Source organism: Podarcis erhardii (genome assembly GCF_964252035.2).
Source record: "Podarcis erhardii genome assembly, chromosome: 13".
NCBI lineage: Eukaryota > Metazoa > Chordata > Lepidosauria > Squamata > Lacertidae > Podarcis > Podarcis erhardii.
In genome coordinates this window covers 16228360-16251218 of record NC_138502.1, presented here as the reverse complement: position 1 = coordinate 16251218, position 22859 = coordinate 16228360, and the positions used below count along the sequence as shown (strand labels likewise).

The following is a 22859-nucleotide window of genomic DNA, read 5'->3' as shown; positions in this document are numbered from 1 at the left end:
AGTGGGGCTCATCTGTACCTCCATTTGCCCTGCAGCTTTCCCCTAGGTAGGAAAACCAGCAGTTTTCCAAGGGAAAGCTGTGGGGCAAATGCAAAACCGCTTGGATGCTCCTTGATTTCTGGGCGCAGGACAAGCAGAAAAGTGTGGCTGAGCCACAAGTCTTGATGCCACCCTCCATCTACTCTAATTCCAGGACCATGGGCAGATCCACACCATACATTTAAAGCACATGACCCCTGCCCAAAGAATCCTGGGAACTGTAGTTTCCCACTCGCAGAGCTACAACCCACAGCACCCTTAACAAACTACATTTCCTAGGATTCTCTGGGGGAAATCACGTGCTTTTAAATGTGGGGCACGGGGAGTTGCAAGGGATACTGGAGCATTTCAGGATAGGATGTGGGAGAGCATCTGCAAAGAACAGCAGGGTAGGAAATCGCTGTTTCCCATCATTTCCCCTGGGGCAGCGCAGCCATGACCTCAGCTCCCAATAAACGTGAAGGCTCCAGATTTTATAGCCTGAGCCCGGGTGGGGGGGTTGTATCTGCATTTAATAACCCTTGATTAGATTGTCCTTCCACGCTGCTGGGCGCCAGGAACGGCGGAGCCACGAGTGGCCGGGAATTTGTAAGGTGGCTTCCCGCTAGGGTGGGGAGCAAGGACGGTTCCCCCTCAGTCCCAGCCCATGAATGCAACAATTGGCTTGTCTGTTGATGAAAAGCCACGAGCAAGAGGGTGTGTGTGTGTGTGTGTGTGTGTGTGTGTGTGTGTGTGTAAGTGAAAATAGCAGGACAAAGTAATGAAAGCATCAAAGGACACATTTCAAGAAAGACCGGGTTGCAGGGGGACGACACACAAGCCAAACTGCTAATCAAGTTTTAAAATGCTGGTTTTCAAACCACTTATGAGTGCAGTTTAACTGGTCTTTTTGCCAGCAAAAGTCAAGGTGTATGTAGCCAGCACAAGCATTTTTTATTTGCAATCAGATTTAATCATTTTTATTTACAGCGGCAATCAAGGTGATTCAAAATGGAGGCTCTCCCACCCGTCCCTTCCAGAGCACCACTTTTTGGCGAATCCGCATCCAGGCAGCTAACAGAGGCTGGCATAGTTTGAGTCGATCTGGAGTTAACTGAGTGACCTTGCCCCTGAATCAATAAAACCTGGTCATTTTGCATGCAAAAGATCCCAACCTCCATCTCCCATCTTCTCCAGAGCACAGCTCCCGCCTGACACCCTGGAGAGCAGCTGCCAGTCAGAGTCAACAATACTGAGCTACGTGGACCAGTGGGCAAGGACACACTGCATGCCCAGGTAAAAGAAGAACAGACTTGAATAACGTCCAGGAAAGGAGACAAAATCTAGGTTTTGCAGCTGACTAGATGGTGGGTCTAATTTACTATTTGGAAGGCAGGCGGCAGGATATTGCCACATTCCAGAACCGGTGCTGTCTCGCTAGGTGCTTGCCTGCGTCCCACTGCTCAACACAAACAGATGTCCCCTAAAACGCTTCCCACTTTCCAGAGTGGTGGCATGTTTTGGTGAAATACTATTAGGTTGTTTCCTTTGGGTGAGCTTGCAATGGGGATGGCTGCAGCTCAGTGGCAGAGCTGTGCTCCTTGAATTCTGCTGCCCTCTGCTGGGCAAACGTCTCCTGCTTCCTTAAACAGCTCACCCATTCTCCACTATTGTTTCCTTGTGTATTGAACTCACTCCCTGAGCATATACAGTGGTACCTCGGGTTACAGACGCTTCAGGTTAGAGACGCTTCAGGTTATAGACACCGCTAACCTCAGGTTACGAACTTTGCTTCAGGATGAGAACAAAAATCGTGCAGCGGCAGCACGGTGGCAGCGGGAGGCCCCATTAGCTAAAGTGGTACCTCAGGTTAAGAACAGTTTCAGGTTAAGAATGGACCTCTGGAACAAATTAAGTTTTTAACCCACTGTATGCGGTTCTGCTTCTCTGATTTCCCTTTCGATCCCTCCTCAAAACCCACCTCGCCCACATGTTCTTCGCTTTATGCTCTTGCTCCTTTTATGAACATAGGGCGCCCTAAAGGGAATCAAAACTTTGGCTCATCTGCCCCAGCATTACTTACTACACTAAGGCTGTGCACACACCGTACATTTAAAGCACCTGACTTCTCCCAGGCGATACTGGGAACCCTAGCTTGTTTAGGGTGCTGGGAATTGTAGCTCTGTGAGCAGGGGTGGCGCGTTCCATTTTGCTGCTGGAGGCAAAATGGGAAGTGCCCGCCTGTCTTGCCACTGCTGCCTGCCTCACCCACCCTATTGCCTCTGCCACTGGCAGAGAAGTGGCACTAGCGTTGGTGCCCATTGTGGGTGAGATCTCCCCAATTTCAGGGGAGCTCTCGTGTGCTCTTCCTCAGGATTCTATTATTGGGAGGGCTGGATAGGAACACAAAAAGAGCCTGCAGGATCAGGCCACTGGACCATCTAGCCTGGCATCTTGTTCTCCCAGTGGACAACCAGATGTTTTTAGAAAAATGAACGGACAGGATCTTGAGCCTCCTCCTACCCCAGACCCCCAGCTTCCTGGTTGCTAGGTGTACGAATACTCTAGAACTCCCAGGTTCTATGACACTTCTCTGCAATTCTGACACCATTCATGCCGCAGGCAGCCTCATGGCTCAGGCCCAGCCCCTGCCACATGGAACTGGCGTCCCCAAAAGGAGAGAGATATGAGATATGAGCCAGCCTGGTCTGGCTTTTCTTCTTTCTCTAGTGCTGGTCCTAGAAGGTATGTGGAGGAACCCACCTCCCTCAGTCCCCCAGGCTGGGATCAATGCTAGTTTCTTTTGACATTCATTTGTTAATTTCTGTACCGCTTCATGCCAAAGTTTTAGGCTTCTAAGTGGGATGTTGCACGAGTATCTGGCAGGTGGTGGTGGTGGCATCATTGGCAGTAGTTATGTTTGCCGTTGCCTTCCATTCAAACTCTGATTTTGCCCTTTTCCTTCCAGCAGGTACTAGTGGGAATTTCCTCAAGCCTCTCAGTGAGTAAAAGTGCTTCTTCTTTTGCTTCCTACCCTATCTCGCCTCCTTTCTTCTGACCCTGAAGTGCTGCTCTCAAAAAAAAGAGAGAGATCAAGGGGCTCCCTCCTGAGGCAACAACAAGAACCACAGCCTCAGGAAGTCCAACACTTAAAAGCAAGTGGTGGAAGAATTTGTGTCCCTCCAAATGTGTCCCATCGTCCCCTGGACAATTGGCCATGCTGGCAGGGGTTGATGGGAGTTGGAGTCCAACAGCATCAGAAAAGCCACAGGTCCCCGTCCCCCCGGCTTACAATGTCTCCCCCTCCCTTCGTCTTGCCCGCACTTTCCCAAGCTTCCCTTCATAGCCTTAAGAACTAAAGCAGGGATTGGCAACCTAAGGCCCGGGGACCGGATGGGACTCAATCACCTTCTCAATCCAGCCCACGGACGGCCCAGGAATCAGCGTGTTTTTACATGAGTAGAATGTGTCCTTTTATTTAAAATGCATCTCTGGGTTATTTGTGGGGCATAGGAATTCGTTCATTTTTTCCCTTCAAAATATAGTCCGGCCCACCACATGGTCTGGACCGGCCCACGGCTGAAAAAGGTTGCTGACCCCTGATCGGCTTGGCACCGATCAATTTGTTCCAGTTGTAGCCAAGCCTGATGCTTTCAGGATACTCAAATTTCACATTCAGTACCAATTTTGTGTGGTGTGATAGCCCTGCTTGGCAGCTAAGTGTTTCTGTGATAAAATATGAGGACTAAAACTCTCATCATCCCTACCCATTGGCTGTACTTACTGGGGCCGATGGGAGGGTCAAAGATTCCCTACTCATGACTGAGGAGGCTGAATGCCTTCTTTCTGCATATCCAGCAGGGTAGACCCTCTCAATAGACAATCACCTCAGGCAGCTGACTCTGGGTGTCAGGAAAGGAACTGGAAAATTATTTAACATATTATTATTGTGGGATACTCCTCCGGGTGATTCATTTATTGAGGGTTCATCCTGATTTGCCCACACTGTGTGAACATGTGTATTGAATGCTGAACTTGGGTACATTTTTGGTGTGCTGCACATATGACATTCGTAGAATCATAGAATTGTAGAGTTGAAAAGGACCAACTCACTGCAATGCAGGAATCATCCATGACAGATGGCCACCCAACCTCTGCTTAAAAACCTCCAGCGAAGGAGATTTATTGTTTATTTATTGTCATGGGAATTATGGGGGGGTCCCAATTTACCGGTGTGGTGGAGCTGTAGGTCATTTATTTGTGAGAGCTGGCAGGACAGAAGCAACCTTAAAACTGGTTGCTTGAACGAATCTCCGTCTCTTTTCTAGCATGCCAACAGGACTCTTCCTTTCAGAAAAAATGTGGTGGCGAAGCAGAAAGTTTCTACCCTCACCAGTGCCAGCAGAAGAAATGCTGTTATAATAACCACACCTGCTACTACCATGCTGTTGATGGTAAGGACGAGCACAGTTTCGTGGCAATTAGCTTATATAGCATAAGTAAAGGCAACTCCCGCACATTGGTTGCACGTTTTTCTTCAAAGTGAACATGTCTCTTTTCAGGGAAGGCCTGTATCACAAGGGCAGCATCTGTAGTACAAACCATTCCTGTATAATTGTCATGGTTCCCCTCTGCCCCCACCCCAAAAGGACCTTGGGAATTGGAATTTGATGGAGGTGCTGGCAATGCTCTTGCATTAGCCCCTCTTGCAGAACCAGGGTGTCCTGGGGAGAGAGAATGACTGTCGAGCCATTGTGAGTCTGTGGCATAAATAATATTCTCCTTCCCTTGACAAGCAGAGACCAATGGCGTAGCGTGGGGGGTGCAGGGGGGGCCGGCGGCACCGGGCGCAACATCGGGGGGGGGGCGCTCACACTCGAATGCTAAAATCCACGGGTTAGGGGGTGCAAATTACTTGCCTTGCCCCGGGTGCTGACAACCCATGCTACGCCACTGGCAGAGACTTCTTGTCGCAGGCACCTGTTGGACAGCGCCTGAGACATCACGGATGACAGGAACAAATGTCTTTCCTCACACATGTCTGTGCCACGTTGTGCCTGATATGAGTGCTCAGTCTGCTGAATCCGTGCTTGGTTGCAATAATGGACTGGATGAGGGCCAATACACTGAAGCTTAATCCAGACAAGACTGAGATGCTGTTGGTGGTGACCAGTTGAGTGGTGTGCAGATTGCTCTAGATGGGGTCACACTCCTTCTGAAAGGGCCAATTTGTGGTTTGGGGGTTCTCCTGGGCTCACTGCTTTCACTTGAGGTAACAGGTGGACTCAGTGGGACAGAATGCCTTCTGTCAGCTTGGGCCAGTGGCCCATTTACAACTTTTATCTGGAGAGGAATAACTGTTTTTGAGCTTTAAAGCCCTTTCTGGCTCAGGATCCCAATGCCTTCTGCAACACTCCTTGCCCCAATATGAACATGTTTGGACCCTTAAAACTACATCTCAAGTGCCTCTCCAGGTCCCCCCTCTGAGGGAGGCTCAGGGGGTGGTGACAAGGGAGAGGGCCTTTTCAGCTGTGGCTCCCTATCTGAGGAATGAGCTCCCCAGCGAGGTCCACCTGATGCCTTCACGGACATCTTTACAATGTCATGTGAGGTAAAGACTTATCTTGCCCCCTCCCATGGCTCTTGATAGACTAAGACTATATTGTTTGTTATTAGTATGCTGCCAAAGCCACAGTGGCTGTTACAGGGGTTGTTGTTTTTTGTTCTGTTTTATGGTGCAATATATCTATTTGTTTCTAACAGAGTCATAAGTCCTTTGAAAAATAGAGTGAAGATTATGCTGACAACTGTCAGGGCAAATTGCATTTTAATGGCTGTTTCTGTGTAAATGTGTTTATTGTTTTTTACTAGTTTGTCATTATTACTTTCTTTACATCATGATGTTTTTAAATGTCTGAAGCCACCTTGAATCCCATCTTGGAAGAAAGGTGTGATATAAATACATATTATAATAATAATGTCATTTGGGGAGCTTTGGGTAACAAGCGACTAACAAATATTTTATTATAATTGTCATTATTATTATTTTTTTCGGGGAGACACACAGGCGAGCTAAAACTAACAGCACAATCCTATCCATGTTTACTCAAAATAAGACTCATGGTGTCCAGTTTGCTTAGGATTGCTGCCAGCAAAACTCTTTTCATTCAGGCTGAGTACATTTTACTGGCTTACAACGCTGTATGTACACGGCTTCACATACCAATGGCGGGAGTGGACTGACTGCAGAGCACACAACCTCGTTCTAAGTGGATACAATGAATGTCTGAGGGAATATCTGGCTGTGCCCCCAAGCTGTGCCCATTTGTTTTAACATCTGCCGATAACAGCAGCTGTAATCGTTTTGGGATGGGAGCATCTCCCTAGAACAGGGATTCCCAAACTGTGGAGCCTGGACCACCTGTGTTTCCATGGCCTTTGTTCAAGAGGTCTGCAGCCTGTCTGTAAAAATACTAGTGAAAACCATACAGCATTTAACACAGCACATCACAATGGCTGCAACAGGTGGGGGTGGGAGGGATTAAGTGTTCCACCAAGATGCTGGAAAAATTTCAACTGTCCAGTCCGTGAGGCGAGGAAGCTTGGGAACCAGCTCTCTAGAAGATGTTCTAACATCATGTGTAGGTAAACCACTTAGAGGTCTTTTTGCTTGAGTAAGCATTATATAGATTTTGATAAGCAGCCTGTGGGGTATGCTGCAAAAAACTAACCGCAAAACTGGGAAAGCCCCACCCACCTGAAGAAAAGAAGGGGGAACTCCAGATGCTTGGAATAGGATTTATTATGATGATTATTTTACTATTAGACTGTCTGCCATTATGTTTTGTATTATGTTTTGATCATTGATGTTCTGTAATATGTTTTTAATGTTGTACACCACCCTGGGATCTTCTGATAAAGGGCAGTATATAAACAGAAATTAATAATAATAGTAGTAATAATAATAATAATAATAATAATAATAATATTCAGGCCCTAAATGCTAGTTTCAACACTCTGTGTCCTCCATCCAGGCAAGCAAGAAGCTTTATTAGAGTTCAAGGGCACATCCCAGACAAGCAAAACCACCTGAGGGGGTGCAAAGGAGGGTGAATGAGTGAGGGGGGAGAATCCTGAGGGCCACATTTGATCTCCCCACAGCCTCACTCTGCATGTTTCAGAACGTATCCTTCCTCAGAGGCGCATTTTTAGCTGCAATCCTGGAGGATATCAGTCACCGCTAGCCATGATGGTGATTTGCTACAAGTATTGCAGGCGGTATGTCCGTGATACTGTTTGCTGGGAAATGCAAATGAAAAGCGTGGCTGTTGTGCTCATGTCCTTCTCGTGGGCTTCCTGCGGGCATTTGGTTGGCCACTGCAAGACCAGGAAGCTGGACTAGGTTGGTCTGTGCCCTAGGGTGCCCTCTAACTTGGCCTGGATCAAGCCATGCCATCACCCATTACATCTCAGCCTCTGGGTGAGGGAATCACTAACATCTACCTTTCCCCAACAGCTGCCAGACAACGCCGGAACGCAGGGATCCTTGGCGGGATCTCTGTCATCGTGGCCATCCTCAGCATGTGTCTTTATTTCAGCTGGTAGGTGGCTCCATTCTGGCTTCTTTGTGTACCTTCCAGCAGGTGAGGATCAAAGAAGGATCGGAACGTGCAGAAAAGGAAACGCACATAAAAACCTGTGATTAAAAAAAATGCCACTGCTTTACCCAGCCCACCTCTAGCATACTCGGGAATCAAATGCTCTGTGTCCCTTTTGTAGAAAATGTTATACTTTGTGCCTGCAGAACCTGGCTATTGCATTTGCTCATGGTGCGTTATGACAGCTATTTGTGAATTCTCTGGGTGGATTTTTTTAAATGGACCCCAAGGGTACCATTTAGTCCAGCCCCATGAAGTTCAGGAAGCTCAGCTTAAGCATCCATGACAGATGGCCTTCCAACCTCTGCTTAAAAACCTCCAAGGAAAGAGAGTCCACTGTCGAACAGCTCTTACCGTCAGAAAGTACTTCCTGATGTTTAGCAGGAATTGCCTTTCTTGTGATTTGAATCCATTGGTTCTGGCCCTACCCTCTGGAGCAGGAGAAAACAAGCTTGCTCTGTCCTCCATGTGACAACCCTTTAGACGTTTTGCTAAAAGCCCAGCCAGCTTTAGATGCTTTATTTTGTTATGGTTGATTTGATCAGCGAGAGAACTTTGGTGCTTGTATGTGGGATCAAGATGGCAAAGAACTGGTGTACAAAGTGTGAGTCTTTAGCTTTATTACCATTGTATTTGGGGAATGGAGCATTGGGGAGTTGGAGTACCTACGGCTCCTTTTGAAATATCATGCTTCTGCCTTTTTTACAAGAGTGAAAGTTCTCAAGGGTTAATGCCTGATTGAGAACAGTTTTTTAAAAAATGCTTTTCTCATGGTAGTGATATTACGGGGTGGCTGGGGGGGGGGTCTGCTCCAACCGCTCCTGAGATCTTGTTGAGATTCAAATGTATGGCATTTACTATTTTTGTTTGGGTAAGATCTCAGGCTCCCCCCCACCCAAGCCTGTGCTTTTGTTAAAATTGAAAATATCGTTCTTGGTGTTTTGCAAGAATTGTACTGTGGCCTGCTTTGCAAGGCGAGGGTGAAAAATTAGAAAGCACTTCCGCAAATTTAAAATGCTATTACAAAAAGTTGGAAGCTGCAGAGATGGTTCAGATGAGAACGCAGTGGGCGCAGCCTGTGTATCGTAAAAGAGCATGGATTACACTCTCCCTGTACGACCCTAGCAGACACCCGCACACTGGATTTGCTGAGCACATGCATGTAAAGTCTAATGTTTATATTTCATTTTTAGGTTTGCTTGGTTTTGCATTATTTCAAACGCTGCCTTCCCCACCCCTTTCAGAAGGCCCCACCTAGTTGCCCTAAAAGGTCCAGAGTCCGCCAGCCGCCACTAGTCAGATGTTTCCCCACCCCTGTACTAAAAACTGCCCTCTTCCTGATATTGGTTATGAGTTTGAAATGTAATAGGGAAGATAAGAAATGCATACTGAGAGATTAGATTGGAAAATTTTCAGGCAGGATTGATGGAAGTCAAAAATTTGAATAAGATGTAAAAGTATGTTTAATTACAGTTGAAAATGATATGTTAAAAAAAACTAATTAAAATTATATGAAAAAAACAAAAAGAACTGCCCTTTTCCACAATAATATGGGAGTTCCATAGTACTTCTGGTCTAAGCCCATAGGAGGTCCAGCTCCCTTTAAGAGAAAGAAACCCAGAAACCTGGATCTGCCAAACCTCATCTCACCTTCCCAATCACCACTGACTTCACCTTTTTATTCTTGGGGCCCGCCTCCAATATCCACCTGTAACAAAGTACCTATTTTTTTTTTTTTAACATGACAGGGGATGCCCCTTCCTGCTTGCTCTATTTGCCACCACCCCTTGCCTTGCCTCAGTTTCCATCCCATAGTGTTTCCCTTTCCACATCTCCCCTCGCCGTGCCTGTTTCCTCCTCAAGACCACCATTTGTTGTCTCTTCCTCAGTTTCTGAACCCACAAAAAGGCGGCAAGATCTCCTGCGATATTGCATCTTCCCACCACATGAACGACACACCTCCCCACGCCCCACCGTCTTGCTCATCAAAAGGGCAACATCTCTTCTCTTCCTCCCTCCCTCCCTCTTTCCTTTTCTCCTTCTATTCTATTCTTATCTCTCCCTCTCCTGCCAGAAAAAGCCTCTATCAGTGTAAGGGAGAAAAAATATGTGTCACCTGCCCCCCCCCCCAAGTCATGGTACTGAAGCCCCCTCCCCCATGTGACCCATTCAGGCTCTGGGGTGATCCCTTCAGGGGCCAGCTTCCAAGTTGTGACTCAGTCCAGTGTGCCTGTTGTACAAAGGTGAGCATCTCACCTGTTTCTCTGTGAAATTTTGCCACTGCCCCCCCCCCGCCTGCAGCCACTAGAAAGCTGCCCCATAATGGAATGTGGCCCCCAGGCTTTTCAAGGCCTGTTTCCCCCTCCCCATTTGGGCTTAGCTGTATACAGCTGATAATAATTTGTTCTAAACTAGTAAAGAACCAGCAAACCAGAAATGAGTGAAGATTTGTAGTGAGGATGTACCCTTTTTCCTTCTTCTCTTCACCATCTTTTGTGATTTCTCTCTAGAAAAGCAGATCCCTTAACTCTACCGGTGCAACCTTCCTCGGGTTAGGCCGAGACCCTCTTGACTCACCAGTAACGCTACTTCACACGGCTTCCTGGAATGCTTAGGAACACAACTGTTGTTAAAGTAGCCACTTTTTTTCCTGGGAAAGGTCCTGGGCCTTGTCCAGTGTGGCAGTGGGGTTAGCGGAGCTGTCAAAAGTATGAGGAGCCCTACCACCAGTGGCCTCATATCTTAGCCAAAGTTATTAGAAAGGTTACAGATAGGTAGCCGTGTTGGTCTGCCATGGTCAAAACAAAATAAAAAAATTCCTTCCAGTAGCACCTTAAAGACCAACTGAGTTAGTTCTAGGTATGAGCTTTCGTGTGCATGCACACTTCTTCAGATACACTGAAACAGAAGTCACCGGACCTTTCTATATAGTGAGAAGGTGGGGAGGGGTATTACTCAGAAGGGTGGTGGGAATGGGTGATTGGTTTGGTGATAAGTTGCAATTCAGCAGCTTCTCTTTCCAGTCTATTTCTGAAATTCCTGTTCTAAAACTATGGAGAGACCTGGTTTGAACAAAGACATTGGATTCTTATCTCATTATACATGACAAAGCCATTTTTCACCTTCTCACCCCTTGCTTTTTCCTGTTAGACCTATTGCAGTCGTTAAGAGTCGTCAACAGGCTCATCGCAGCTATCTGCCAATCACCCATTCCCACCACCCTTCTGAGTAATACCCCTCCCCACCTTCTCACTATATAGAAAGGTCCGGTGACTTCTGTTTCAGTGTATCTGAAGAAGTGTGCATGCACACGAAAGCTCATACCTAGAACTAACTCAGTTGGTCTTTAAGGTGCTACTGGAAGGAATTTTTTTATTTTATTAGAAAGGCTCACTGTCAGAATGAACTAGGGTACATGCGGAAGAACGTGATTTCAGGGAGCAGCCTGCTGTGGAAGTGCCGGTCCGTATCTCAGTTGTGAAGCATCATCATCTCTCATTCACCCCTTTGTGGAGCAGGCCTGTGCTGATTGCCAAGTCAAAAGCCACCTCCCTCATCCCATTAGAGCTGTTTTCAACACAGTGAGAAGAACCGATAGATAATGAAGGAGTCCCCAAACACTCCTCTCCCTGAGATCAAGAATCCCATGCTCCAGATGAGGGGGGAAGCAGCCAACTTGAATAATAGAAGCCAGGTGTATTTATGAGCAGAGGAGGGAATGTTGTGGCAGGGGGGTAGGGGAAGCAGAGCTCACCCCATAGAAAACCCTACATGCATGCACCCACTCCTGCATGCCGTAGGAAATCCGCCTCTCCCTTCCTCCCTCCCCATGTTCTGATGTGCTTCTCTCCCACCCAGGAAGTTTAAGGAGTTCCAAGTAAAGGAAAGAGAGATGGAGAGGCCACGGAGCGAGGGAGAAATGGCCGATTATCTGGTCAAGCTCCTGGACGAAGAAAGCGAAGTGGACGACGCCCTAGATCACAGGAACCCCTGGATGCAAGGAAATTACGTGGAACAGCCGCGCTGGAGCACAGAAGCGAGGATGGGGAGTATGGAGGAGCCACCGTGGAGTGCAGAAATCACCCCAGAACCGAGCCCAGGGCCAATGCAGCCAGCGGAAACCTTGGCACTGCCCCCGGCGGCTCCCCCAGAACCCCCACCAGCACCACCTCCAGCACCTCCGCCAGCGCCAGCCGGGGAACCTCCACCCCCGCCACCTCCAGCACCTGGGGCACCAGCCCCAGCAGCATCTGGGGAACCACCCCCGGCCCCTCCACCACCACCACCACCACCACCTCCACCACCTGCGGAACCAGCCCCAGCGCCATCTGGGGAACCACCCCCAGCACCTCCACCTCCACCTCCGCCTCCACCTCCGCCACCTGGGGAACCAGCCCCGGCTCCTCCACCAGCATAACCACCCCATATAGCACATATATATTTATTATCATCAATAAAAGAGTTTAGTTTCCCCAGCCTCTGGTTATTGCTGTGGTATCTGGATCCAATCCCCCTAGAATCCTTGGTCGCCTGGGACAGAAATCAGGAGTTCCAGTTCCCAGCCACCTTTGACGATCCTCCCATCCACCCCAGCTATACTTTTCGATCCCATTTTTCTGCCTTTGCGACTTCAAAAGCTCTGAGACAAGAAGAAAGGAGGCCACTTTCTTGCCCATGGCCCTGCCACTGAGTAGAAAGCCAGAATTTCTGTCTGTTGTGCCTTTGTAATGGGCCCTGGTTCAGAAGGGGTGCCCACCCAGATTGCAGCAAAAAGAAAAGAACGGAGACCTTGGGGATGGGGTGGGGGGAGGAATGCATTATTGAAATGTATGTAAAGCAAAATCCACACAGAAACTACTGGATGAAGGTGGGCGCAGCTGGCGAAGAGATGAGTCTAATATCCCTTTTCCGCGATATGGTCAAAGGTCAGGTCCAGTCCCAGGAGAGTCCTGGCGAGTCCATTCATTCATACCGCAAGTGGGCCAGAAGATCCTCCAGTTAATGGTGAGCAGGACACCTGCAAGAAAAGAAGAACTGGGGGTTGGAGCAGGAATGGAAATTGTGGCAACAGCTCCCAAGTCAAATAGAGGGAAGGGGAGAGGCACTTAAGAGGGTGGAAATGAAATTCAGGTGGTGGCATGTCGGAGTCCCCTGCCCCGGGCAAGGATGAGAAGCACCTGGCACTCGCACAAGGTTTTGCAGCTGTTAAATTTGTATCCTGCCTTTCCACCAAATGGTGCTCAAGGCAGCCAATGACAAAAATGCAAACATAGTAAGATGCAACAGAACACAATAGAACATGCAAGTTAAAAGGAAACACCACAAGGCCAGTAAAACAGAACTAAAAACAACCAGGTACAACGTTTTTTCAACGTATTTGCAAGTCAGCTGGTGGCCAAAGGCCTGTCTAAATAAAAATGCTGTTTCCTGCCAAAAAGAAGGGCATCAGAGGGTTCCAGAGCCAAGGCTCCTCCCTTAAATTGCTGCCCAATGTGCTCCAGATGTTGGTGGGACAGGCAGGAAGGCATCTGAGGCCTTTAGCACCTGTGCAGGCTCACAATTTAGTACGATTTTTAAAAGTCTTGCTAAAAAATGGAAAACAGGTGGCAGGCCTATACACCCGGACATTGCGGGGCTGCCACAGGAAGCAAGGCCCACAGCTTAGTGGTAGGAAATGTGCAGACAAAGCCCAACCCCAACACCTCTAGGGTAAGGCTGCCTCCGGTCTGAATCCCTAGAGAGGATGTGTGGCTTGCTGGTGGACAATATGGTGGCAAGGCTTCATGCCTCCCACGCTCAGTGAGGATGCTTATGTGGCAGTAGTGCTGCTTATGTGGCAGTAATGATCCCCAAGCCAATCTTCCCCCAAAGAATCCTAGGAAGTGTAGTTTGTTAAAGAGGGGCTGGCAGCCGTTAAAGTTCCCCTTGCAGAGATACAATTCCCAGAGTGGTTTAACAATCAACCCCTCTTCTTCCAAGGGCACTCTGGGAATTGTAGCTGTGTGAGAGGGACAGGGGTCTCTTAATAGCTCTCGGCCACCTTAACAAACTACAGTTCCCATGATCCTCTGGGGGAAGCTGTGACTGTCAAAGTGGTATAACAGTGCTGGTGTGGATGCCGCCCAGTGGTCTATTCTCAGCCGTACTTGCAGATACGCCAGAGATTGAACCTGGAACCTTCTGTGTGCAAGACAGATGCTCTACCACTGCGCTATGAGCTCTTCCTTTTCAAGCAGATGTTTCTGCAAAGCAGGACATATGGCCATCTTAATGGCAGCAGGGGTTCAGGCACTTGGTAGGCAAAGAAAAAAGCGAGAAATGGCCTGCTGGGCAGAGGGGGCAGGGAGGAGGCTGTGTATGCCGCTGGGAGCCCCTTGAAGGAAGGGTGCAATAGCAATAAACTAAATAGAAGTAGAATCATAGAATAGTAGTCGAACCCCCTGCAATGCAGGAATCTCTTGCCTAACGTGGGGCTTGAAGCCGCAAGCCTGAGATTAAGAGTCTTCTGCTCTACTGAGCCATATTAGCAGGTTTTGGAAAGTGGAGGGTGGGGAGATGCAGGTTTAGAAAGCTCAAGAAACAGGGCTGTGAAGAACTTGAAGAACAGCTGAATGCAAGATGGTGAGCAGACTTTTATGTACCCCCACCCCATCCACCTCTCAAACAGACAGAAAACAAAACTGAGCTTGTCACATATATAGCAAGAATGATGCTGTGTTCAGCATAGAAGGTCACCCTCACAGTCCGCCAGAGATGCCAGGATAGGTTTGTGTGTGTGCATGTACGTGTGTGTGAATGTGAGGATTGTCTCTTGTTTCATCCAGATTAAAAAAACCAACACCCAACAACACCTGCTGTCTCTGGATTCAGGCCATGTTGTGTTAAAAGTTTAATGATGGTACTGAAAGAGGAACAAAAGTGGAAAGGGAAGTTAAAAGGCAGAAGAGAGAGCAGGGCTGTGGTCTGCAAAGGATGTGGAAGGACAGAAGCTGGCCTCTGCCGGATTAGACCAAGGCTCCACCTGGACCATCCTTGATTTAGGTCTCCTGGGCCATTTTGGCCAGGTCACCCCCAACTGCCTTGCACCTGGTATCATGTCTATGGTGTCAGGTGTGGGATAAATTGGCATAGCAGCAGGGTAAAGGGGTTTTTTCAGGCACAGACAATGAACAGCACCTGCAAAGCCCTTTGCAAGGAGGCTGAAGCACCAACTATCAGCTGAATCAAGTTCTTAAGATTAGAATCTAGAGTCTAGACCAGGCACCCCCAAACTCGGCCCTCCAGATGTTTTGGTACTACAATTCCCACCATCCCTGACCGCTGGTTCTGTTAGCTAGGGATGATGGGAGTTGTAGTCCCAAAACGTCTGAAGGACAGAGTTTGGGGATGCCTGGTCTAGACTAAGTGCCCTGTTTCCAAGACTGTCTTGGGGAAGATCCCAGCAAGGCATATGGCCTTCCCCCCTCCCCCCACTGTGTCTTCCAGCTTGATATATATTGCCTCTGAACATGGATTTAGCAAACGTGGCCAATAGACCTACTCTCCATGAATGTGTCCAATCCTTCTTAAAAATCATCTTAGCTGTTGTCACATCCAAAAAATCTGCATAGCAGGCAGAAATCTGTCAGATGCAACTTCTTCTGGCAGAGAGATAGTGTTGATAAGAAAAGTTTTTCTGGCTGAATTTATGCTTGCTGCTCAAAGTGAAAGAACACACACACACACACACACACACACACACACACACACACACACACTTCATTGATAAGGGTTCTTACTGGGGCTCTTTTTCAGCTCTCCAGGGAAATGTAAGTGAACAGGTAATAATGCTAAGCATCTGCTCTGCCATTGAGCTACAGCCCAGTCACAAGATGCTGTGGGTCAACAAGGCTCCCCTTCTATTAAGGCTGTGGTTCCCAAACTTTTCCCTGCCACGGATCACTTGAAATTTGCTGAGAGTCTCGGCGGACCACTACATGAGTTTCTGCCTATTTTAGCATTTGCAACTTGCTGTTGCTAGAGGCCAGATGATTTTTTAATCGTAGTTTTATTGCATCTTTTATTTCTTACATAATTTATTCTATTGTACTGCAATTTGAATTCTATAGACTCCAAGTGGTAATGAAATAAAAAGTAAAAGGAGCAATGAAGATATGATTAAAAATCAATATCTTTAACTCAATGGATGTGCCATCTTCTGTCTTCAAATTCAGAGACACACCACGGCCCACCTGAATGAAGCTTGTGGACCACCAGTGATCTGTGCTGGTTTGGGAACCCTTGCTTTAAATGATCTGCAGCAGAGGGGTGCTGGGGTTGGCAGAAGCAGCCCATCGAGGGAAAGTGTGGCTGCTCACCCTACAAATCCAATCTGTCCCAGAATAGCTGCTGGTTCGATTCTCACACAGTCACAAATGCCTTGGGGGAAAGTCGGGTTAAACTCCACCTCTTTCGTGCTAATTGTAGATCAAAAGGATGCCAAGGGAGCAACTGTTCCAGGTTAAAGCATGCACATCCCAGAATATTAAAGGATTATGACAGATTGGGACAGACATTGCCTCAACCAAATCATTCAGATGGCCAGGAAAATAAAACTTCAAAAACACATAACTCCTAACGCCTTTTATCAGCAAGCTGGTGTGCAGAAATCGGCAGGGGGAGGTTTTCACGGCATGAAAGCGAAACATAATCGCCCACCTGATGTCAAGCAAGCTATTAAGGGCTGCAGGTTAGAAAGTCTGCAGCTCTTGTGGCTGTAGAGACTTGCCCAGGGAAATCAGAGCTGGACACAGGAAGGTAATTTATACCAAGGCTGGGTTCACACTCCCATTTACAGTGGTACCTCAGGTTAAGTACTTAATTCATTCCAGAGGTCTGTTCTTAACCTGAAACTGTTCTTAACCTGAAGCACCACTTTAGCTAACGGGGCCTCCTGCTGCCGCTGCGCCACCAGAGCACGATTTCTGTTCTCATCCTGATGCAAAGTTCTTAAGCTGAAGCACTATTTCTGGGTTAGCGGAGTCTGTAACCTGAAGCATCCGTAACCTGAAGCATCCGTAACCTGAAGCGTATGTAACCTGAGGTACCACTGTACTGTGCACTCGCTAGGTTTCCAGTGCTGGTTTTTTAAACAGAATAATAGAATCTGAGAATAATAGAATTGCAGAGTTGGATGGGACCCCGAGGGTCATCTAGTCCAACCCCTTGCAATGCAGAGATTTCAACTAAAGCATCCATGACAAATGGCCATTCAAACTCTGCCTTAAGACCGCCAAGAAAAGAGAGTCCACTACCTCCAAAGGGACTCTGTTCCGCTGTCAAACTGTTTACACACGTATTCTTTGATGGATCGCTTCTCAAGCCACCTTCACACCAACTGGTTCTCTAGCCAATTTGTGAACCCCTTTGCATCGTGCAAAGGCACCCCGCCCCGCCAACGCCTCCTGGCGTGAACACAAAGAGAAGCGAATCTGACACTAATGAAGCGGCGCTGATGTGAACAGTTGGACGGCGGAGAAGAGCTAGGCAAGGCGTTGAAAACGACGGCGACAACTCCACGGCGCCCTGAGCCTAGTAACGTCAACACACCCCGAGCAGGAAGGCCCACGGGACCGGTCCATCTAGTCCAATACTGCCGACCCTGACTGGCAGCAGCCGTCCATCGGGTGGACGGGCAGGGCTGGGCATTACCTCCTCTAGGCGGCTTCCCGGCTGCTCTGCACCGTCCTCATGGCCAGCCGAGTGTCCTGGCGCCGGGACCACGTCCTCGAGATCTTCCTGGCCAGGCGGGCCAGCGTGCCGCCCTTGGCCCCGTAGTCCCTGGCCAGCTCTTCGGGGGCGATCTCGATGTTGCCCGTGTACCACATGATCCAGCCCAGCAGGCTCAGGAAGACCAGCACGGCGCCCGAGTAGATCAGCAGGTCGCCGAAGTCGCGGCCCCGAAGGCGCAGCCGCGCGAAGATGCCCGTCAGCAGCGCCCCGGTGCCCGCGGCGTCCATGAGCACCGCGAAGGCCAAGGCCAGCCGGCAGCGGCCCAGCCCCGAGGGGGAGCCCATGATGGCCGGGGATCGGCGGCGCCCGTCGTCCGTCCAGGGGGGTCGCGCGGCACCTCGGGGCTGCTTCCCAAGAGGGAGGAGCGGGGCGAGCTTCAGGATCGGGAAGGGCGCTGCAAAAAGGGAAAGTGTGGGGTGGTGGGTGGGAGATTTTGGACGGCGCAAAAGCGCCCGAGTCACAGCGAGGCAACCCGAGAGGGCAGGAAGAGGAGGGGAGCCGGGACGGTGCCCTTCCAGGCAAAGCCCCGTCCGGGGAAAGGGAGGGAGGAAGAGGGCGAGGAAGGACAGCGGGGCAGGAAGGAGGAGTGGCTCAGGTGAGAGAGACCCGGGAAAGCGGCCCGACCAGTTTCATAAGGGGAGGGACCGGCAAACAGGTAGCAGACGGCTTGGCTTTGCTCTCACGATCCAGGCTCTCCAAGCCCCCTGCCGACCTTGAGCTAACCTGTCTCCCAGCCTAATTTGGGAGTCCACGATGCTTGCTCGTTTTCTCTCACTGCCCCACCTCCCCCCCAAGAATCTGTCTCTCACTTGGCTTGCAGGGGACCCAGGAGTCCCCGTCTTGTCCTCTCAACCCCGTTCCCTTTTCACCATTTACAGAATTAGTCATCAACTCCTGCACGCACTACAATGAGCCCAATCATAAAGGCGCAAGAGAAGCTTCCTGCTCCGTTTTGTGCGGACAGCCAACCAGACCCAAGGAAGAAGTTGGAAGGGGTGTGGCGGGTGGCGGGGCTATTGACAGCCCTGGATGTGCAGGAATGCATTGTGTTTCTGAAGCCGCCTTTTGTCAATGATGCAGCCCTGCAGGAATAACTGCAGTCAAGGCTGCATTCCTAAGCGCACCGGCAAGGGCCTAACGCCCACTGAACTCAATGGGACTTGCTTAGGTAACATCTAGGAAACAGCACTACCATCTTTCGCCTGCCTAAACTAGGCATTTCACACTTGCCGTCTTGGGTGCAGGTGTCCTCTCTTGACTACACAACACCTGTCGTGAAAAGTTATGTGGTTTCAGCAGGAAGTTATGGGACGTGCGAGGACTGGAAATGAATCAGTATGTCCCTTCCGTAACTTTGCCAGCACAAACAAGACAGGGTGACATGTAACTGCCCCAATAGCGCCATGAGCACAAATCATCATGAGTGCACAATAAAAAGAATTCTGGAAGGATTAAGGTAACCATTTTTTCCTCTTTATTTTTTTATTTATTAATTTAACATAATTATTACAAAATATAAGCAAAATATTGCAAATACGTACATACGTAAATATGTACATACGTACATATTTCAGATAAGCACACATATATAAAAAAAGAAAAAAAGTAGAAAAGAAAAAAGAAGAAATAGAGAAAAGAAGAAAAATTCGAAGAATTTCTTCCAAATTTATTCTACAAATATCTCAATATGAAAATATTAATAAAATTTCATTGATTGACTTCCATCGCTTACACTGCACTTCCTATATACATTTTAAGCAATATTGTATCTGTTATTCCATATTTTCCCCATACAATCTCACACAAATAAGTTTTCTAAATCTTCCATCAATCTGTTCTAAACACAACCAATACTTTAGACTAAGGTAACCATTATATTGTATTTGAAATCAGGGAAGTAAAGAGCATTGAAATGAGAGCAACAATAATCTCCAATTATCAAAAGACCGGACAAATTCAAGAAGCATATACGGCTATCAATGTCTACAAGCCACAGGGGCAATGCTCTGCCTCCATGCTCAGAGGCAGAAAAGCATTACTTCTGAAGCTTCTGAATATCAGTTGCTGGAAACTACAGAACAGGAGAGGGCTCTTGTGATTGCATCCTGCGGCAACCAGATGCTGGACAGGATTGGCCCTTGGCCTGATCCGTGCGTGATGATGACTACAGGTGACATTAACAGATAAGGCATTATGGGTATGCATACCACCGTAAGCTTTGGGTCACCCCAAATGATACACCAGCAGCTCCAGGAGACTTTTCTTTTATTAAAAGGCATTGAGTGGTGTTTTAAACTCTCATGGAATAAGGAGCTGGGAACATGTAGCCGGCTTCAACATTACCCATTTCTGCCATCTGGTTAACATCTGAGAGCCAGTGCGGTGTAGTGGTTAAGAGTGGTAGACTCGTAATCTGGTGAACCAGGTTCGCTTCCCCGCTCCTCCACATGCAGCTGCTGGGTGACCTTGGGCCAGTCACACTTCTCTGAAGTCTCTCAGCCCCACTCACCTCACAGAGTGTTTGTTGTGGGGGAGGAAGGGAAAGGAGAATGTTAACCGCTTTGAGACTCCTTCGGGTAGTGATAAAGCAGGATATCAAATCCAAACTCTTCTTCTTCTTCTTCTAACACGAGAGATCTCAGACTGATCTCAGGTGGTGCAATGGGTCAGTGTGCAGAAGGTTGATGGTTTAAACCCACCCAGGTTTAAACCTACCCACGGCGGTAGACAGGAATCCTGCATTGCAGGGGGTTGGACTAGATGACCCTTGGGGTCCCTCTCAACTCTACAGTTTTATTATTCCCTGAGATGTAAGGCCATTGTGCCAGAAGCTACACAGAGCCCCTTAAATGCTTTCCATACGTTGCCTCTAAATGGTGGCCACATACAGCCTCTGACCATGTGGTGAAACCCAGGTTTGCCGCCTCTCTGCAGCTTCTTGGGAATTCAAGGAAGTGGAACTATGTGTTTGGCTATGCTACAAAAGCTTGGTTCATGTTTCCTGTTTAGCAGGACAGTTGCTTCCTGGTGGGAGGATCAAACACACTTTGTTTGAAGAGCAGAATCATGCGAGACCAACAGGTCACATGCAAAGTGCTGGCCTGGCGCGGGAATTCTTCACATGATCTTCCTGTCTCATGGGATTCTTTCATTTATTCCTGCATCGCCAGAGCTGCATGGGGAAAGCAACCTCGATGCCATGCTGGTGACATGTGAATCAGATCTTTGGCACATCGGATAAGACAGCTAAGGACCCTGTGGCTATCTCTAAATGGCCAAGACCCCCCCCCCTTTTCCACGGAACATAATAAATTTGCACTGTTCCAAGATACTGCACTGCCATTTCTGAACATGCTTTGATCTTTGCAACTGTTTGATGTAGGAAAAGCTTTATGGCAAGGCCCGCCCCCCAGGCAATAAAATGATTTGCATTTTTAACAAGCTTTGTTCTCCACTCCACTTCTCCCTCTGGCTGGAATTAGCTGTTTTTCCATTCTGCCTGATTAAAGTATCTGTGTAACTCAAAAGCTTGCAAGCTTCTCTCCCAGGCAAACCTTAAAACAATCAAAAACCTAGTTCTTTTTTTTGGGGGGGGGAGTGTATTGGAGTGTCACTTGGGTGGTGGGATTCAAGCCCCGCCTCAGCCAGAGACACACCAGGAGGTGGTTTTGGCCTCAGTTATCACCAGGTGGTTTATGAGAGCACTATTTATCCCGAGCAAGTAGGAACAACAACAAAATGTTACCTTCTATCAGGAGTGCTCCTGTTCAGGGTTCTAGCAAGCTGGCCACATCCTCTTCCAGAATACAGTACTGTTATCTAAAACATTTCCTCTTGCTTCAACTCCATTTTCATTTTTCTTTTTCAAGTGACACTCAACATTCCATGGCTACTGAGATTGATAAGTCCCCTCATTGGGCTGTCCTTTGGGGGGGAGTATTGTCTCTAATTCATATATATATATATATATATTCATTCTTTTTGTACATCTGCAAAACTTGGGGTTTTCCCAACCATGCTAATACCACCCCTCTTGTTTCTCAGTGACTCTGCTTTTACTGCAAGTCTGCCTGAGCTTCCCACCTACATAAGGATTTAGAGAGAATGATTTATAGCCCAGTTTTCCTTTGCAACGAAGCCCAAGGCAGCTCTCCCCACAGCATTCATAAAAATAAGAACATCACAATCACTTAGCAAAACAAGACACAACCCAGGCAATATTATTCAGCTAACTGCCTGAGCCTGTGCACATTTATTCAATTACGTCCCAGTGGCCTAGATTGTATGCAGAGCACTGTAAACTGTCGTTAATGGTTTACTTTGAAGGTCCAGGTGGCTCCTTATATTACTGCACTCCTGGTGTGAGCAGAAATAACAAATCATAATTTCTATGGTTACATTTGAACCAGGGATTTTGGTTTGCTTCAGTCAAACAAGCCAGAGCTGGGAGTAACATTGCATTCACATTATGGTTTTGTTTGGAATGAAGCAAACCAGTGTCCCTGGTTTGGACGTAACACTAAACTAGGGATTATAGTTTGTGGTTCCTGCGTGTGCTGTGGGAGGGACAAAGTTAGATCCATCTGCATATTCATGGCAAACCATTAACAATAGTTTTCCATGGTATGCAAACATAGCTAATGAGTTTAATGGAGTTTATCTCCAAGTACGCATGTACAGGAATGCAGTTTCAGATGGCAATCCCCAGTGAAAGATGTGGGAATCAGTAAAAGTCTGTGGCCATTATGGACTGCAAGAAGATCAAACCTCTCCATTCTTAATGAAATCAGCCCTGAGTGCTCACTGGAAGGACAGATCCTGAAGCTGAGGCTCCAATACTTTGGCCACCTCATGAGAAGAGAAGACTCCCTGGAAAAGACCCTGATGTTGAGAAAGACTGAGGGCACAAGGAGAAGGGGACGACAGAGGATGAGATGGTTGGACAGTGTTCTTGAAGCTACCAGCATGAGTTTGACCAAGCTGCGAGAGGCAGTGGAAGACAGGAGTGCCTGGCGTGCTCTGGTCCATGGGGTCACAAAGAGTTGGACACAACTAAACAACAACAACAAAGCCAAGGCTTATGGTCACTTGCTCCCTGCTTGATAAAAGGGAGGAGCACAGCAGGAGCAATTCAGCATCAGGCACTACCATCCCTAAACTATACTGTGGTACCTCGGGTTAAGAACTTAATTCGTTCTGGAGGTCCGTTCTTACCCTGAAACTGTTCTTAACCTGAAGCACCACTTTTGCTAATGGGGCCTCCCATTGCCGCCGCCGTGCGATTTCTGTTCTCATCCTGAAGCAAAGTTCTTAACCCGAGGTTATATTTCTGGGTTAGCGGAGTCTGTAACCTGAAGCATCTGTAACCTGAGGTACCAATGTACATTATGAAGCCAGTGTGTAGTGTCATCA

The 22859-nt window shown here is 48.0% G+C and overlaps 2 protein-coding genes across 3 annotated transcripts; one reads left to right on the top strand and one right to left on the bottom strand.

The window, feature by feature from the left end:
* The first annotated feature begins 2600 nt into the window (after window positions 1–2600).
* Window positions 2601–12242, top strand: LOC309327614 (uncharacterized protein). 2 transcript variants are annotated; one of them, XM_081836940.1, is made up of 5 exons: window positions 2601–2763; window positions 2990–3019; window positions 4347–4472; window positions 7535–7619; window positions 11535–12242. In XM_081836940.1, exons 1-5 carry the CDS (start codon window positions 2712–2714, stop codon window positions 12091–12093), a joined length of 852 nt encoding a protein of 283 aa, XP_081693066.1. In that variant the 5' UTR covers window positions 2601–2711; the 3' UTR covers window positions 12094–12242. The 2 variants fall into 2 exon arrangements, with proteins under 2 accessions (XP_081693066.1, XP_081693065.1); XM_081836939.1 differs by having other exon boundaries at window positions 2987–3019.
* A 230-nt stretch (window positions 12243–12472) lies between these two features.
* On the bottom strand, window positions 12473–18324 carry TMEM238 (transmembrane protein 238). Its single transcript, XM_081836956.1, has 2 exons — window positions 17367–18324; window positions 12473–12693 (listed from the first exon to the last, which is right to left on the bottom strand). Exon 1 carries the CDS (start codon window positions 17729–17731, stop codon window positions 17372–17374), a length of 360 nt encoding a protein of 119 aa, XP_081693082.1. The 5' UTR covers window positions 17732–18324; the 3' UTR covers window positions 12473–12693; window positions 17367–17371.
* Between the last annotated feature and the right edge of the window lie 4535 nt (window positions 18325–22859).